Source organism: Durio zibethinus, chromosome 22 (assembly GCF_047325235.1).
Source record: "Durio zibethinus cultivar Kanyao isolate XHJ-2024 chromosome 22, ASM4732523v1, whole genome shotgun sequence".
Classification (NCBI taxonomy): domain Eukaryota; kingdom Viridiplantae; phylum Streptophyta; class Magnoliopsida; order Malvales; family Malvaceae; genus Durio; species Durio zibethinus.
Genome location: NC_143183.1, coordinates 2,406,613 through 2,423,138, shown reverse-complemented (window position 1 = coordinate 2,423,138; position 16,526 = coordinate 2,406,613). Strand labels below are relative to the sequence as shown.

At 32.7% G+C, this 16,526-nt stretch overlaps 2 protein-coding genes across 9 annotated transcripts; both read right to left on the bottom strand.

Moving 5' to 3' along the window:
• Positions 1-184: 184 nt before the first annotated feature.
• On the bottom strand, positions 185-4,265 carry LOC111307687 (uncharacterized). 2 transcript variants are annotated; one of them, XR_016332155.1, is made up of 5 exons: positions 3,886-4,265; positions 2,909-2,967; positions 1,960-2,141; positions 1,207-1,504; positions 185-1,051 (listed from the first exon to the last, which is right to left on the bottom strand). XR_016332155.1 is itself a non-coding variant. In XM_022905794.2 (4 exons), exons 1-4 carry the CDS (start codon positions 4,061-4,063, stop codon positions 1,429-1,431), a joined length of 495 nt encoding a protein of 164 aa, XP_022761529.1. In that variant the 5' UTR covers positions 4,064-4,265; the 3' UTR covers positions 1,107-1,428. The 2 variants fall into 2 exon arrangements, 1 of the variants encoding a protein (XP_022761529.1); XM_022905794.2 differs by lacking the exon at positions 185-1,051 and having other exon boundaries at positions 1,107-1,504.
• On the bottom strand, positions 2,061-15,041 carry LOC111307685 (BAG-associated GRAM protein 1-like). 7 transcript variants are annotated; one of them, XR_016332154.1, is made up of 20 exons: positions 14,661-15,035; positions 13,760-13,810; positions 13,586-13,683; positions 12,323-12,398; positions 11,256-11,384; positions 11,105-11,151; positions 10,809-10,932; positions 10,549-10,665; positions 10,228-10,257; positions 10,023-10,122; positions 9,487-9,593; positions 8,027-8,170; positions 7,838-7,942; positions 7,366-7,512; positions 7,128-7,181; positions 5,994-6,057; positions 5,448-5,509; positions 5,167-5,301; positions 2,909-2,967; positions 2,061-2,141 (listed from the first exon to the last, which is right to left on the bottom strand). XR_016332154.1 is itself a non-coding variant. In XM_089752013.1 (19 exons), the coding sequence occupies exons 1-18, from the start codon at positions 14,853-14,855 to the stop codon at positions 5,179-5,181; spliced, it is 1,773 nt and encodes a 590-aa protein (XP_089608139.1). In that variant the 5' UTR covers positions 14,856-15,035; the 3' UTR covers positions 3,886-3,984; positions 5,167-5,178. The 7 variants fall into 7 exon arrangements, 6 of the variants coding, with proteins under 6 accessions (XP_089608139.1, XP_022761521.1, XP_022761520.1 ...); XM_089752013.1 differs by lacking the exons at positions 2,061-2,141; positions 2,909-2,967 and adding an exon at positions 3,886-3,984; XM_022905786.2 differs by lacking the exons at positions 2,061-2,141; positions 2,909-2,967 and adding an exon at positions 4,769-4,868.
• Positions 15,042-16,526: the final 1,485 nt, after the last annotated feature.

Below are 16,526 nucleotides of genomic sequence, written 5' to 3'. Positions count from 1 at the left end.
ATATTTATGCTTAAAGAATGTGTGTTCCAAATTTATGCAAAATTTACTTTTGGAACTAAATTTCTTAATGATTATCTTGGTCTCTAATTTTCCATAAAGAGGTTGCATGTTGGTAATTGCAAGAAATTCAAGACCAGGAGGGAAAAATTAGGATTTTTTTTTTTTTTATAAAAGGGATCAAATATGAAAGTGAAAAAATATTACAAATATTGAAATTTAAATTTCAGATTTATTAAATGTTATGTATTAAGATGAATGTATGAACCAACTGATTCTCATGAACCAACTGACTAGATAGAGGGAAGCATTAGGGATTTTTGAGCTGCTTTTGATGATCTCAAATGCTTAAGGTGCTAGCCAAGCTAGCAAAATGTGCTAAGCTATGGTCAGGGTGGGGGTTGGCCTTTTGAAGTAAGCCTGGCCTTTCAGCAGCCTGGTCTCTCTTTGAAATATGTACACATTATCAGAGAGGTGAAAACTATATGAACCTAGTAGATTGGCAGTATCTAATATTCAACAATGGCATTAATGAACAGTTTGACTTTCTTGATGCTCTTAGGTCAAAGTTTTCCACTCTGCCATTGAAAGTTCCTTGCAGGTTGCAGTTCACCGGTTCTGGAATGAGTGTCTTCCATCAAGGGATTTCTTTACCAGTTGTTAAGTCACCGTTGATCTGAATCTTGGACCACCATCAGCAAGCATTCACGCATTACTGCTCAAATAAGGGACGCTTTCAGGTTGACAAATTTGGTCACTGACCCCTACATTGGCACCAGCCACCAGGCAAGACCCTCCCTGTATTACACATCAACACCTAAATTGCACAAAAGTCTTGAACAATTAAAGTTCACAACCAACACCCTCAAAACGCATCCTTCAATAGCCACACACATCATTAGATGTGACGGGGCGTTTTTTGCCTGTCTATATTTCCTGATCTTCAAACAGCACAAGCATTTCAATCAGGACGGTTAGGACCTTGTGAATTCAGAAGTGAAAGTTCATGTCTTATTCTAACTCCAGGTCCAGCAGTCCACGCTAATGCAAAACCCTGAAGACATGTTGGTATCATACACGAACACAAACAGACATATTAGGAAGATCAATTGAATAACCAGCCAGGAAATGTTATCAACTTTCCATCAAAGTACAACTAATGCAATCCAATTAGAATCCCATTATGAGGCATAATAGATGAACCCTTACTTTATACGGGCCCAGCATTCATTCATGTCACTTCACGTTATAGTAGTATGTAATTAACTGTATACTCCATTATTTGTAGTTCGTCTAGATAAAGAGAATTAATGGGTCATAATGATGCACATGACGTAAAACGACAAAGGCTAGCATGAATAATCACTCAATCTTGCTGAATTGGGTTTTAATTTCTCTCACATAAACTGGAACATGAACGAATAAATCAGTCTATGAGCTTGCCAAATTGGGTTTAACTTTCTCCCGCAGGAATTGCAGCATGTGTTCACGTTTCCAATTATCAATTCTGCAAAAGAATCAGACAATGAGTAAGTAGGGGCCTCCAATTTTTTCCCAAAATGTAAGCAAGAATAATGCAGATTACAAAATGGTTAGAGAGCCACTGTTTTCTAAGTCTTAAAAAGGCGAAATTTTAAAAGTCATCCTCAACTTCAATCGTATTTCTGCACAACATGTAGATCTGGAGGCTACCATTAGATTTATTGCATAAATAAAGACAATATTTCTTGGTATGGTTTCCTTCTAAGCAGTTTGAGGGTGAGAAAAGAGGGAGAAAACAGAAGCGGCAAGCAGGAGGATAAACATGATTGCATAATTGAATGTTCAGTTGGAGTACCAAAATTGTGAGCATTATCATAAGTTTGGCCAAAGTAATCTGTCCAGGTGAATTTGTCTTTATTCAGTGCATATTGCATCTCAATAGTCCAACATGAGCTATCTGCATTAATAGAAGAACCTAACCTTATAGTTTCCTTATGTTGGCCCTCATCATCCAACATGATCAACTTGGGAGGAGAATTGAAAAGATATTGAACTTTAACAGTTGCAAACTTTTCCTTCTCTTCTTCAATGAAACCAACAATTTCAGGATAGAATACCAGTTTCCTCATGCACACCTCCACTATTGCACCTGAATATGTAATCTGCAATTGCACGAATTTAGATGTCACTTAAGAAATTTGGGAAAAAAAAGCACATCATAGCATGCAGTACCAGAATTAAGAAACAACATATATTCCCACTAAAAGATGACAAAAAGGTAATTGATCACAATCAAGAAAGAACAGATCATTTTCTTTTTATATATCAGTATCTAGAATTTAGAAGCTATATATTCTGCAGTCCCGTCATCTGGTTCACTTTCCCCCTTGCACTTTTGGGATAAATATAATTCCCTTTTCTGAAAGAAAGGGGAAAGGAAAATCAGTGACAGGAAACTGACTTCTGCTAGGTTCCCCCATCTAGAACACAAAGGCATTTTGGATAGAAGATAAGACATGTTACAGGTTCTTCCATGCGAAATTCACTAAGAAACTTAAAACCCTTAATATTTACTGCAGTAATAAAATAGCATGTTTTATTATCAGAGTTACCTGCAGCAGTATTATACATGCTAAAGAATATGGTTGCTAGAGGTTCAATAACAATGTAAAAATTCATGAATTCTTTAGCTCAACAGCAACATTCTCCCTTTCCACAACTCTCAATCTAATCTGGGAGGAAACTGACTTCCACGAGGTGCAACACAGAAAACATTGCACCGAAAAACATTTTCTTAAAGTAAAAAATTAGAGGATGACAATTAAGAGAGATTTAGAAAACATACACTGGTGGTTGAAAATTTATTTAAGAATAAAATTTGAACACTCCCTGCACCAAAACAGACAGATCTCCAAAGCATGTTTCATACCTTACTAGTGGAATCATCCGAGTCTTCCGTGCAACACTTCAAGCAGTCAGATATCAACTCTGCAATCAAAACATATAGTTAGAGTCAGATTGATGCATGTAGCATTGAGTTTAATATTTAACTTAAACACGCCAGAACAGCTGTGTTCTTTAGGATCTCTAGTGTCACTCTTTTTTATTAATCAAATGCATTGCACACAATTGCGCTATGGTTCAGCAGACTCTTTGCCCTTTTACATGATAATATTACCATATCAATGAAAGCAACATCATAAGCGGTAGAATCACGAGGCAGTGTTATTTTGTACTGAAGGCACCATATAGTTCTATACTTCCATTCCTAAGGACTTAAGTTGCAAAAAAGGAGGAAGAGTACTTTTAGTAACAAGTATCAACTATAAAACTATACGTTTCTTCTTAACTATGATTTTCCTAAAAGAAACAAAATAGTAAAGCCAGACTTCCCTAAATCAAAACAAAGGATGTGGTATTGAAAACGAAAACCACTATACAAATTTAAGTTTTCGATAGATTCAGTGCCACAACTTGAGAAATTTGAGAAAAATTTATCTTAAACTCACAAAAGCTAATTCTTTTAACTACTCAAAGTTTCAAACTTTGCATTCACCTACAAAGATGCTTGATAAAAAGAATTATCATGATCACTTGAAATTTTCCCTTATACATAGAACTGCACTATTGTCAACCAGCAAAAGCATCAAAATTGATGCATCATTGCTCCCAATTTAAGATCAGACAAAGCCCTCTGATACAACAAAATCAAAGTTCAGATAGCAAAAAGGAAACCCGAAGAGAAAACGCTAAAACCAATCCACAGAATTGACCCAAACACTCGAAACCTTAAAAAAGTTCCAAAATTCAATCAAGCAAAGCGTTAAAACAGTACAAAATTGAAAACCCAAGTTAAAAAATATGATAAAAAGGTAGAATTTTTTGAAAAGGGAGTTGATTTAATACCTTTGTCCTTGACATACTCAGAAAAAGTGTTGCAATCAGAACAAAGGGCTAAACCAGTGAAACCCAGATCCTCACATTGCTTTGAGCTTAGCTGTTCTCCTGATGACGATACAATAACGGCGGCTGATGAAATTACAACAATTACTAATACAAAATAATATATTATGTTCCTCAACATCTTCTCTTTCTTTCAGAACTTCTTTCCTTTGACGAGTCTTCCTCCTCAGAGTTGGAAGTCTCTTCCCTGGAACAAAACGGAGAAGAAGTTCCAAGGAAACCGGAAGCTAAACGATGTCGTTTAGTTTGAAGACCAATTTGTTGTTAAAATTAAATTACATTTTTAAAGATAACAAAATTTAAGAAATGAAACTCTTTTTCAACTTTTCTTTCTGTTTTGAAAAGTTCAAGAAAAAGGAATTTTTTTAGAATTTAAAATAAATGATAATATTTAAAAAGTTAAAGGTTAAAATTTTAGCTTTATGAACAATTTACATTTGTTCATAGTCGTGACTTTCTTTATTTGCATTTACCTTTATTTTATAACAACTTTCAAAAATTTTGAATCAAAAGCCAATTAAACTATTGCTATCTTCCCATGCACGAATAAAGTCCAAGATTTAAATAAAGTCTTAATTCATTTCTTGAAACATAGTAAAAAGAGTTGATTTTATCATATTTAAAATTCAAATTTTAATATTTGTAATTTTTTATCTACACGATTTTTTTTATAACAAAAAGCTAATCTTAATTTTTTAATAATTAAAAAAAGCTTATTTCCATAGTTGCATGAATTTTTATGCAATTCACTTCAAAACTTAAATAGAGAACATTAGACTTTCAAGTTAGAATATCAATTAAGTTAGAATTTCAATTGTTAGAGGAAAAAAAAAAAAAAAGAAGAAAGAAATAGACTCCTCTCTGAACATCTTGCTTGGCTTGGCATTTAACACTATAACAATGGAAGCTTTGCAGCAAGCTACAGGCTGAACCATGCCAATCAAACAGCAAACATAAACTTGGTAGACAAAATATGCAAATGGAAGAGCAAAAAGCAAACAATTGAAGAATGAAATCATGCAAGTTCTGTATTTTTATTTACATATGGACAGGGAAAAATGCATTAGAAGAACATCCCCCTGCTACTTCCCCTTCTAGGGAGACTGGGTTTATGTTACATTATACACCTAGGTCGTTGCCAAAAACCTACCCGAGTAGCTCTACATATGACTATTTAAAAGCAAAAAAAGAAATTATACAATGAAATCTGAGGAAATAAATTACCCGAGTTTAGTGCTAGCCGATGATATCTTGTATAACTGAGGGTGAGGGTGAAGAGTTCTTGGCCTCACCACCGGTAGTATGTGACTTGATATATGAGCGGGCAACGTCCAACATTAACTCCACCTCTTTCTTGTACTACACAGAAAGACGGTAAAAAAAATTAGAATTCGGTCTCTTCAAAATTTGAGGCTAGTTTACTAAAAGAAGAAAAATGTTTTTGGAAGAATGGAATTCGTGATTATGATTAGTGAAGACCATAGTTCATCTACAGCTATACTAACCTCATTGATAGCGCCTGACTTAATTTTCGACTGCATCACACACCATTTCTTAAAATGTGCACCTGTAAAAATTGAAGCACCCCCTTAGTACAATTCAGTGATGTTCAGATCAAGAAAATGTAATTTTTGAAACTAGGTTAATTTGATGGGAAAGGATCCACTCTATTGCTTAAAGTGGTGGAGATGTTCACATATGCACCAAGAGCTAAATGTCATGTTGGTATAAATTGAAAACCATGCAAGGGAAAGCACACACAATTCTCTTCTTTTGTCATTCTTCCTTCATCTTTTGAGGTAAAGTAAAGGATCGAAAGACCATCTCCCAATAAGAGTTTTATTAGGAGCAGAATTAAAGCTGCCAGAAATATTTGTCGAGAGATGTCTCCGAGGGGACACCCCAGCAGCTAGATCTCAGATTGAACCCTTTGAAAGGAGGGATGGGATTTTATGGAATGGGAGAGGGCTACCTCCGTTGTGTGGCTAAAGAACCAATGTATGTACCGTAAACAAAGTTGTCAAGAGATAAAAAGCCAATAGAAAACCTACCCACTTTTATATCTAAAACAGATGAATTTTCACCATTGGTCTCTGCACACCATCGGCAATGCACCTGATGCAGCACCAATAAAATGATGTCTGTAATAATCTAGAAGCTAAAGGACAAATAATAGCTCAAAAACATGGGACATACACACATAAATAAGTAAATAATTCTTCCCAGAGGTTAGAACTTGGAAATGCTACTGGAACTGAAAACACAAATTTCATAATGGTATATCCAGCACATCATAATATAATGTTCAAGCATATAAGCCATCGCTACTATATTGGTCTAATCTTCATTGTACATAAATCTCTATTGCTGTTGCTGTTGAAAAGAAAGTAACCAGTTAACCTACAAAATGGGTCCGCTTGTAGCTAAGAGATCCGGCTACTCATTTAAATATTCACACTACAACAGGCTATAACACATGAAGTGAATGGGAGAACCTTTGCCCCTTGGTTGGCCTTCTTTGTTCTCCACTTTATATCAGCTAGGGAATAACAGGCAAGGCTAGAAAGTAGGTAGCAGATTATGATCAATACCAGTGAGGGTGATAAGCAAGTAATTTGATGAGCAAACATGGCAACAAAAGCCAGCAAGTGGACTAATGTGGCATTTTTCAAAAAGGAAAGTGCTTTCTGCAACAATATGTGCTGCAATTTCCCCTTGATTGGACTTAGGTGATGATATGTTTTGGGCTGTACATTTGGGACAGCTGAGTTGATGAGCATACATAATTCTAATGTTAGTTATAAGTGCATTACCTATCTTTGTTGGTACAGACACAACATGCATACAGTAGTAGAATGATTTCGATAAAAGGGTAGATTTAATCTGTTCCTATAAGATTGAAAAATCAATTTATTTTCCCAAAATTTTAGGACAATAAATGGGGGATGATTTCCTAGTAAATAACCAACCATAGTTATCTGTGATGTTTGTGAGATCAGAGCGTGATTTATTTATTCATTGGAGTAAGGAATCTCATCGGACCAGAAAATAATAGGAGAGAAGCAAAATAATGCTTGCAGTTACATGATGAGAGTACAAGGACCCTTCGCACAACAACAAAGTGGCTGTGGGATCTAAAGCAATATACTGCAATCCAAGAAGCAAGATGTCCAGCTAATATTTACCTCAAAGTAGGAGCCAAATGGAACATCATGTGCCTGTTGTACGGTTTCAAAAACCTAGAAGAAGAGAGAGAATTGGCTAAATTCAATTAAATGAAACAAATATGGAATCTACAAAAAAAAAAAGAAGATGCAAAATAGCCTAGTATATCACAAGCAATGAATTTTTTGACTAAGAAAGTGAGACAAGGTTAAGTTTATTATATAAGAATTGACAGAATGAAAGAGAAAGAGGTCATACAAGCTTTTTCTTATCTGGTGATAAAACAGAATGCTGATACTCTGTCATGGCAGTGTCTGGAGGGCACATGGGACTGTTACAAATGGACCTGAATGTTATCTCTCTCACTTGGCCATCATATTCATCTGCAGCATGCCACTGTCCCATCTGAAATCATAAGAGAGTCAGTACAAACTTTCACTTCATCTAACTAGCGAGGAAAAAATTCCTGGGAAGATTATCACTAGTTTCCATGAGGGACAAGAGGTCAAGTTCATATCATCCAAAACTTTGGAGATGTTTTCAGCAAGTAAAAGTTAATTATTTTTCAGTATTTTTCTATCAATTTCCCAGTTAAAACTCATCGAATGTATTCTACAAATCAATATATATGCTTTTAAAACTTGAGCATAGCAGCATAAAGTGCTCAATAACACAACAGACATGTTTAATAGAATAGGCATGGAGGAATACTAAAATGATCTTAGCTTACTGTAAGATTTGTATCCATCCGTGCTGAACGATATTCATTTGTAAAACTAGAGTCATCACTTAATAATAAATTATAAAACTGCTCAGCAGTGCATGGAAATACATCCTGCAGGAAACATTCATGAATCATAAATATACCAATTCACAACATAATAAAACCAGCAAAGGCAGGAAAAGATATGATGCATACATTGTAGATACCAACAAGAACCTCTTCTTTGACAAAAGCTTGTAATTTTTCGGTTTTAGATGCATTATCTTTGGGAGCTGTAGCTTGCTTTCTACTACCTCTAATAGAGCTACTGTGTGCACGCAATGCTGATTCTGCTCTCTCCTACATACCAGCAAAATAAATCAAATAAAAATTACCTCATTTTGATCAGTCGGTTTAGAAAGACAAAATTTAAGCATAAATACAAGCAAGCAAGAACAAAGACCAGAAACAAGGCATTATTATAGATCAAAAGGTGTCCTTTTTCTCCTAGCATTATACACATCAACAATTATCTACATGACATTTTATATTTGCTAAATAATGCAACATTTTGAAGAACGTACAACATCTATATTGAGTTGAAAAAAAAGGAGGTTACTCAACATTACTTCAAGCAAATTAATTGGGGTCTCCATAACATATCAGCGTGCCCTATGAAAAGGATCTTTCAGTGTTGGTCCTCCAATAATCATTACAGTCAAAATAATCAGTTAAAACCATATTTGACGAAAATTCAGCAATTCTTTGAGTTACTTGAAGTTCAAAATCTTGAAACCTTTACATAGTTTTAGTACACATTCTTCCGTCATTTCTCTTGCTTTTACTTTAAAGAAACATTTGTGAACACAAGCAAGTAGCAAAAGCAGCTAATGGAGCTTCTGTTATATTTGCATTCACAACCAATAGTATTCACTCATCACATTATCATTGATCCAACCATCTAACTTTGTATTCTTGAGTAGTTGAAACACATCATTGAGGCATCTCACTGGTTGTAACAGTGCCTTCTAAACACCATACTACATGCAGGTAAGGCCTTCTTTTTATGATTCAGCTTTCACAATCTCTTCAGTCACATATTTCCCACATGTCCTTGCTTCTTTTACATTTTTCATCCTACTTGTCACTGTATAATCCAGCATTTCCAACTCAGCCTATAAATATCTATTTACTGCACTAACATTTTCCAGTTTCTTATCATCTTTTCCACCTTCATTCCTTCAGCTCCCAGAGTATTCCTAAGTTCTCCTTTCCAATTCCCTCTCATACACAACTCTTCAGTTTTCACCCAATTCACAATCAAGTACCTGTTACAGAACGGAGTACCTATATGTGGCTTCTTCAAAATGCATTGGCAATTAAATTCTCTTCTCTTCTCTCTCTCTCTCTCTCTCTCTCTCTCTCTCAGCAGATGGCGAAAACAAGTGAATAAGATTCTTTCAAATTTAATACTAAATGAATAGTAAATGGCTCTTGTTTGGGCAGTGAGAAAGCATTCAGCTATAAATTTTTGCTGTTTATAAGGACGAGAAGAAAACTAATCTTTCTTGCCATGTCAAAATACTAATCAAATAATCAGGACTAACGTTAGGCTAAAGTTAACAATAAGACAAAGAATCAAAGAATAATTCACAGATCAGCACAAGCAAGAAAACCTTCTTTTCAGCTTCCAACATTCCATGGTAGTTCTTCGCTGCACGCTGTAATGCTCTTAGTGCATGGTTCCTGTTCCAAAATGATGCAAATTTATATCTGACTCTACCTGAAATCGGCAAAAGAAAAATAACAGCAACATAAACACTCCTTTATACTAAAACCAGAATCTCACTCTTTCAGAATGGAATTCTTCCTAATGATGTAATAAACTAAATTTGATCTTTAAAGGAAAGGATCTCTGAATACATAACTGAATAGAGTGGGGAAAAAACCACACATAAAGTACGTTGGCCAAAAATTACCCCCATAAAGTGGTCAAAACCTCACATTTGGTAAACTCAAGTTGACATCAATAAATCACACCAAACAAGGAAAGGATATAAAATTTAAAGACTAATTTGTAAATGATGATTTTTTTATCATGCTGATGGAAAAATATAATCACTGAGGTATGATGCTCTTTTACTTCAAAATATTGAAAAAATATAAATCCCTCAAGCTTCAAGCATTTAGGATAAAGAATTTAGTCACTCACCATCAGGGCTCCCTAATGGAGGTACACCATGCCCACCAGCACCCATCCGAAGAATAATTGTTATTGCAGGATTAATGAATGCATGCTGACTTCTACGTATCTGCATAAACCAAATGAAAATGATTATAAGCATTTATAATAATTCTTTTTTATGTCACAAAACAAACTATAATGAAGTACTGATCAGAAGAAGAACAAAGTATACCTCATCTATATCCCCGAATGGTATCGTCACCTATTATGTAAACAAAGATTGTTAAGATTTGAAACACTGAACTTATATTTTAAGTTTATAATACCATAGAAGATGTCAAAGCTACACAACTACTTTTACTATCTTTTTATAGTTTACTTTTTTACCCTTTAGCGAAGGAGGAGGATGAGGAGATTTTTGTGAAAAAGTGTGCATGTCTCTGGATTCTACTGTTAGTAAACTCACTATTAATTTCAGCATATCTTTTGAAGAGGTTACCAAAATTTAATAGGCTAAACCTAGGTAAATTATGCACCAAAATGGTAAGCTAACCTTCATTTGTTTGGAGAACACATTAGAATGGAAACAGATGTGCCATGCAGAGACATACATACGACCATGGTACAAGAATGATCTCTCAAGTGCACATGAATAACTATGCTCCACAACCTGAAAGAAACCATCTGTTAGTTAACCTGCAGCTTGAAGTGAAGAAATGGGATTGCCAAGAGCTCCTATTTGCTACTCTAACCATATCATGCCTAATTTATTTATAAATCATTCTTGTAACAACTACATTTTATGAGACTTGCCTCATCTGGAAGGAGGTTAAATATTGTCTGTAAAGGCCCTGGCTTTTGATGAACCACTGTCGGCCCTTGTTTATCTAAAGTAATCCTTCTTCGAGTATTAGCTCCAGGATATCCATTTATACCCCTGTCAATAAAAGTTCTCAAACTATTAAATGACACATAGAGACAATAAAAATAATTCCATCAGTATTTATCATTAAGTAGGATTAAAACAGAAAAAATAAATTGCATAACTTAACACAATTATTTTCATTTTCAGTGGAAATATATAATATATTAAAAGCTGCAAGATATACCTGGAAGAATGCACAGGGAGTTTTATAGTTTTAATATTTAGACAAACCTGAAAAGTGGTAAAGCTTTTTAATTGATCTTTATAAGCAGTAAGAAATAATGCAAAGGAACCAGAAAATTAAGTTTAAAACATAACTTAGGAATAATGATCACCTGTCCAGATGGGCTATCTAAGGTATGCCATACTGCGGTACTTTGACCTTCACTTTCAACTGGAATAGTAACTGAACCAAGAACTGCACTCTTCCAAATTATATCCCAATCATATATTGTCACATTTATCTGCAAGGGAGTAAGAAAGATTCTGTTAGATAAACCATACCACATAGGAAAATAAGGACTGTTAATGGAGGTGTCTTCATTTATTTTTCTCTTACAAATAGATCCTTCATCAAATTACAGTATTTCATTTTTTTTCATATAATTATGCAAGTCACTAATCAAATTACAATAAATAAAGGTCCCTTTGATCACAATGCCAAGAATTAGGAAAGGAATACTGACAGATAAATTATGAGGGACCATCATGTCATACAGCTTTGAACAGCAAAGATATAATCACAATTTGCAGCAGCAACTTGGTAGAAACAACTAAATGTAAAATTTTTACAACCAGGGATCTAGTGTAAGTCCAATAGAAAATAGCTCCTTTAAGCATAAATAATGCTCAAAGAATTTTTAACAATTTATTCTAAAGCATGGTTGATTTTCATCATTTAAAATCCCCATCAAGACAAAAGTAAAAAGGTTAAATGGTATTACACGTAGAGAAAGACAAAATAACAAAAGAGACCAGGCTTCACATTACCAGAATGAGACTAGGCACATGAGCTCCCGCATAAAATGCTTATCAAAGAATCTAAAAGAATGAAGAGTGCATTCCTTTTTACAAAGCCTTAGTCTCTCCCCAACACTTGGAATAAAAAATTATTCAAACAATCATACATCCATAGGCTAAAACCATACTTCAAAAGTTTCTATGCATCTGGCAGTCCAAAAGAACTCTCAATTTGCCTCAAGAATGAAAAAAAAATGTACATCAAAGCAAGAAGACTACAATAATGCTGCTTGCTGGTGATAAAATATTTCGATTTAAATCAAAAGCACATGAAGTTAAAATGGACCTAGAGGGTAATATAGAGCATACATGTTCCACGAAGAAAGCAAACTGAAAAATGTTCAAATGCCCATCTATAACAATAATAAATTATACTTTAAACCTGGACAGGAAGCTCATCTACAGAGAAGTTGAACTCCTCTCCCCACAAGGGGTTTCTTGAACCAGGGACCATCGAACTGCAACAGCAACACAAGTAAATTTGTAAGAAATGTAACACAATAGAGCTATTGTATCTCTTATAAAAATACTTCAAAAAAACAGAGGACTTATGTGGAAGTACAAAGGTATAGATGAGGCCATTTATGACTTCTCCAGATACAGCAGGATGGAAAAGAAATGGAATGGTTATTCTGTACAACTATATAATTTCAATAACTTAAGGCTCATACATGTATCACGTATATAGTTTCTCCATTTCATCTTAACATCTATGATACAATATTACCAATACCAGTCCCTACAACCAATGGATAACAACAAAAACAACACTGTTTCACTAGTTTTACTTCGTATTCTTCCCTATGTTTGTTCTTAAGCCTACAGATTTCAGAACAATTTCCACGCACCATGGCTGAAATTTCATAAACCCAATATGAACAAGGAAAATAATGTGCGCATGCATAATGCAGAAGGCTAAGGACTTTACTTGTTCCCAAATATGAACAATTGTTAAGCACTACTGTCCACTTTCGTTTTTGTTTGAAGATCAGCATTGTTGTTTACGTATAAATACTATATATGCATTTTCAAGAGTTCATAGAGTAGTAGTCATGTCAATCTGCAAGCAAACAATGCCATGGAATATCATTTGCCAGAAGTCTGTGACTCTTATATCTTATTCATAACCTAATAATAAGCAAATCTAAATAAACACTACAAAAATAAAAGCACCACAATTTGAAAGGATGATCACGAACCCATATGATATAAATGTTAAAAACCCCCTGAAACAGTAATTGTATATTCACCTTTACAACACTAACCTCAAAATCCAAAGAGACTTTTCCCTTAAAGAACCAAAAATGCAACCATATACCTAAAAATTTTGAACAAACATAAATTCTGAAAGGTGAATTTAAAAAATAAGTTTAAAAATCCTCATGATCAAGTAACTGGTAAGTGACAACCATAAATGGTCTAAAGCCAAAATAAACCAAAGTACAAGGTGTGATGGTACAAACCATAATAAGGACAAAAAAAGGTAATATGTTGCTTTTCACTATTAGTGCTTCACATTTATGCTACTTGTGTGGCTTAGTTGTAATCATAAAAAACTTAATCTTAGGTTACCAAATGTTGCTAAAAAAGTTAGGTCATCAACCTAGCACTGAAAAAAAAAAAAAAAAAAAAAAAAAAAACTTACCTGAATCTCTTTTCAGAACCACAAGTAATGATAGCATAAGGATCAGATGTGCCATTCAAGTTTGCACCAATGAGATTCTTAGCTGCCAGCAATTCCACCTTAAAAAGAAAGCAAAGATAGCCTCATTTTGGATTCAAAACATGACTCATGACATGAAATAGAATCCCCAAGTACCTTGATTAGATATGGAGAATTGGTCTGAAGATCTCCTTTCAACTGGACCATCTACAAAATAAGTGCACAACTGCATGTCAAAGAAGTGGAAAATTACTCCATGAAAAGAGCACACACAACATTGTGTATTACAATAGAATAAAATTGAAAATGTTCATGTTTACAGATGGCATTGAGTTAAACAGCTATCGCACTGCATTTAACAGACCTTATCAAAATTACATCTAATACACACACACACACACACACATGCGCGCACACACACTGAAAGTATCAAATAAACCAAAAAGTGTATGATGCCAAGCATAGAGATTGTTTTGCACTTCATCAGAGGAAACTCCGACAGACATCAAAATCAGTCTTCTTGCAAAGTTACCAGCAACAAATAATAGCCAACATAACAATTGTACTCTATCCAAGACCATATTGCCTCAAAAAATCTATAAAGTTCCACATAAACAGGAATAAGACTAGTAAACAAACCCAATAAAAATTCATAAAAAAGAAACTCTTAACTCTAAAAAGAATGAGCTCACAATATATAACAACAAAAACAAACTAAGCTTTATATCCCATATGAAACTGAATTGACGTTGACTCACTGCCATTAGTGACAATTGGCCAAAAAACAAATGCCATTACTAACAAACAATGAAAAAAAAAAAAACTTAAAAATCTACGCAAGAAAAATTCCAAAAAAAAAAAAAAAAGGATGTAATTGTTACTAAGTGAACAAAAAATGAACCAAAACACAAACGAAAAACAAAAGGCGCGAATTTGCCTTCACTCAATGTCGTCATCTACATGAAAAATACAAAAACAGATAAAATTCACAAAAAAAAGAACCATAAAAAAATCCACTTAAAAAAATTCCATAAAAGGAAAAAGTCAAAGCATTGACCTTGTCTTTATTGTCAAGAATTCCATCAGCGGAATTCTCCAGAAGCTGCGATCGATCAGCGCCACCGCCATCTCCGCCTTGGAATGTAAAAAACCAATAAGAAACGATCACAAACAACGAAGCCGCCACCGCCACTTTGATCTCCCACCACGACGGCACCAAATACTCTACCAACACCGCCGTTTCAATCATCATAATTATATTTGTTTTAAAATTTCCTCTTTGTTTATTTCCGTAATTATTATTTCTATAAAATTAAATTAATAGAATTTAATCAACATTTTAGCTAGAATTTAAAAGGGTTTAATATTAGGGTTCTTTGATTTTAATTTTTACAGAGAAAACAAATTAGAAAGAAGCATTGCTTTGGCGAGAAAGTCAAAGACGGGCGGAGACCGTTGGAGGTAAAAATCGTTATCAGATTTCTTAATGACTTAAATACCCTAAAATTTTCCTAAGAATTACAGTAAATGTATGCCCATTTATTTTGTGGTTTTGGGGAGTTTGAGGGGTATTTTTGTTCTGTGAATTTGAAAATCATGACGCGTTGAAAACTAGTGTTCGCATGAAACAGAAGGGAAAGAGTTGACGGTTCGATAATGACTTTAATCAATGGATTAGATCATAGCTGACGATTCCTGTATTATCATATTTATTTTATGTTAAATATATATAAAATATAAAAATTATTAAATTATAATTTATATTAAATACATTTTTATTATTATTAATAAATTCATAAAATTTTTATTAAAATTTTAAATAATTTATTTTTACATTTTTATATTATTTTTTATGATTAACTTGTTGTGTTTAGAATTATATAATAAATCTATAAAATTACATTTAATTTTTTTCCTTTTTAAAAGTTATTATCATTATCATTATTTTATGAGTTTTATATTTATTATTTGGAAAATATTTTGTTTTATTATTTTAATTTTAAAACATGCATGAATAGATTTTTAATTTCACACAATTTCTTAAATTTATTTTTACTAACAAAAGAAATTAATAGAGAAAAGAAAATCTCGGATTTTAAGCTCTTATAAATAAATAAAAATCAAAAGTGTAGACATTTTCAAAAATCTTATTTGTCATAGTGATACAATAAAAAAAAAATAGACAATTTCATATAAAATTGAATTTATATTTAATATATTATAAGTGTATAAATATAATACATTGTCAATGAATTTTAGAGGTAATAATGGTCGGATTAAATTAAATTTGGTGTGATTTTTTTGAATATTATATAATATTACAAATTTTTAAAATTTAATTTAAATTTGAATTGATCATTCATATGATCCAATTTAAATCGAATCAAATTTTATCAATTTTGTTTGATTTATCGATTTTTTAAATTTATTTTTTTTATTTTTTTATATAATATTTTAATATATTTAAATAAATTTTGATATAAAATTATTATTTTTATTATATAAAAATTTAAAATATTTATATAAACTAATAAAAAATATAATTTGATTTGATTAAAATTTTTTTTCACATTCTAATTGAAGATTTGATTCGAACCTTATATATATATATATATATATATATTTGATATTTAAATTTAATCCAAATCGAATAAGAAAAAACCCATCTAAACCAAATTAATACAATAATTTCGAATCAATTTTTTATTTTCTCGATTTTTTTCACCCCTAATAAACCTTAGAACATACCTTATTAAAAACTAATTTTAAAATCTAAAAAAAAATACATTTAATTAAAAAATATATTTAAAACTAATTTCTTTAATAATATATTATGATGCAATTCATTGACTGTATATAATATTATATACTGACGTTACATTAAATATTAAGGTATAATAACTAATAAATCATGGGACAAATA

Excerpts from the sequence above, each read along its gene's own strand:
- LOC111307685 (XM_089752013.1), bottom strand. The coding sequence starts at position 14,855 with ATGATGATTGAAACGGCGGTGTTGGTAGAGTATTTGGTGCCGTCGTGG. Across the intron at positions 10,123-10,227 it reads CATTCGGGGATATAGATGAG|ATACGTAGAAGTCAGCATGC; the intron begins GTATACTTTGTT and ends TGGTTTATGCAG. Across the intron at positions 7,182-7,365 it reads CACCAGATAAGAAAAAGCTT|GTTTTTGAAACCGTACAACA; the intron begins GTATGACCTCTT and ends CTCTTCTTCTAG.
- LOC111307687 (XM_022905794.2), bottom strand. The coding sequence starts at position 4,063 with ATGTTGAGGAACATAATATATTATTTTGTATTAGTAATTGTTGTAATT. Across the intron at positions 2,968-3,885 it reads TGAGTATGTCAAGGACAAAG|AGTTGATATCTGACTGCTTG; the intron begins GTATTAAATCAA and ends TTTTGATTGCAG. Across the intron at positions 2,142-2,908 it reads CGGATGATTCCACTAGTAAG|ATTACATATTCAGGTGCAAT; the intron begins GTATGAAACATG and ends GTGCAATTGCAG.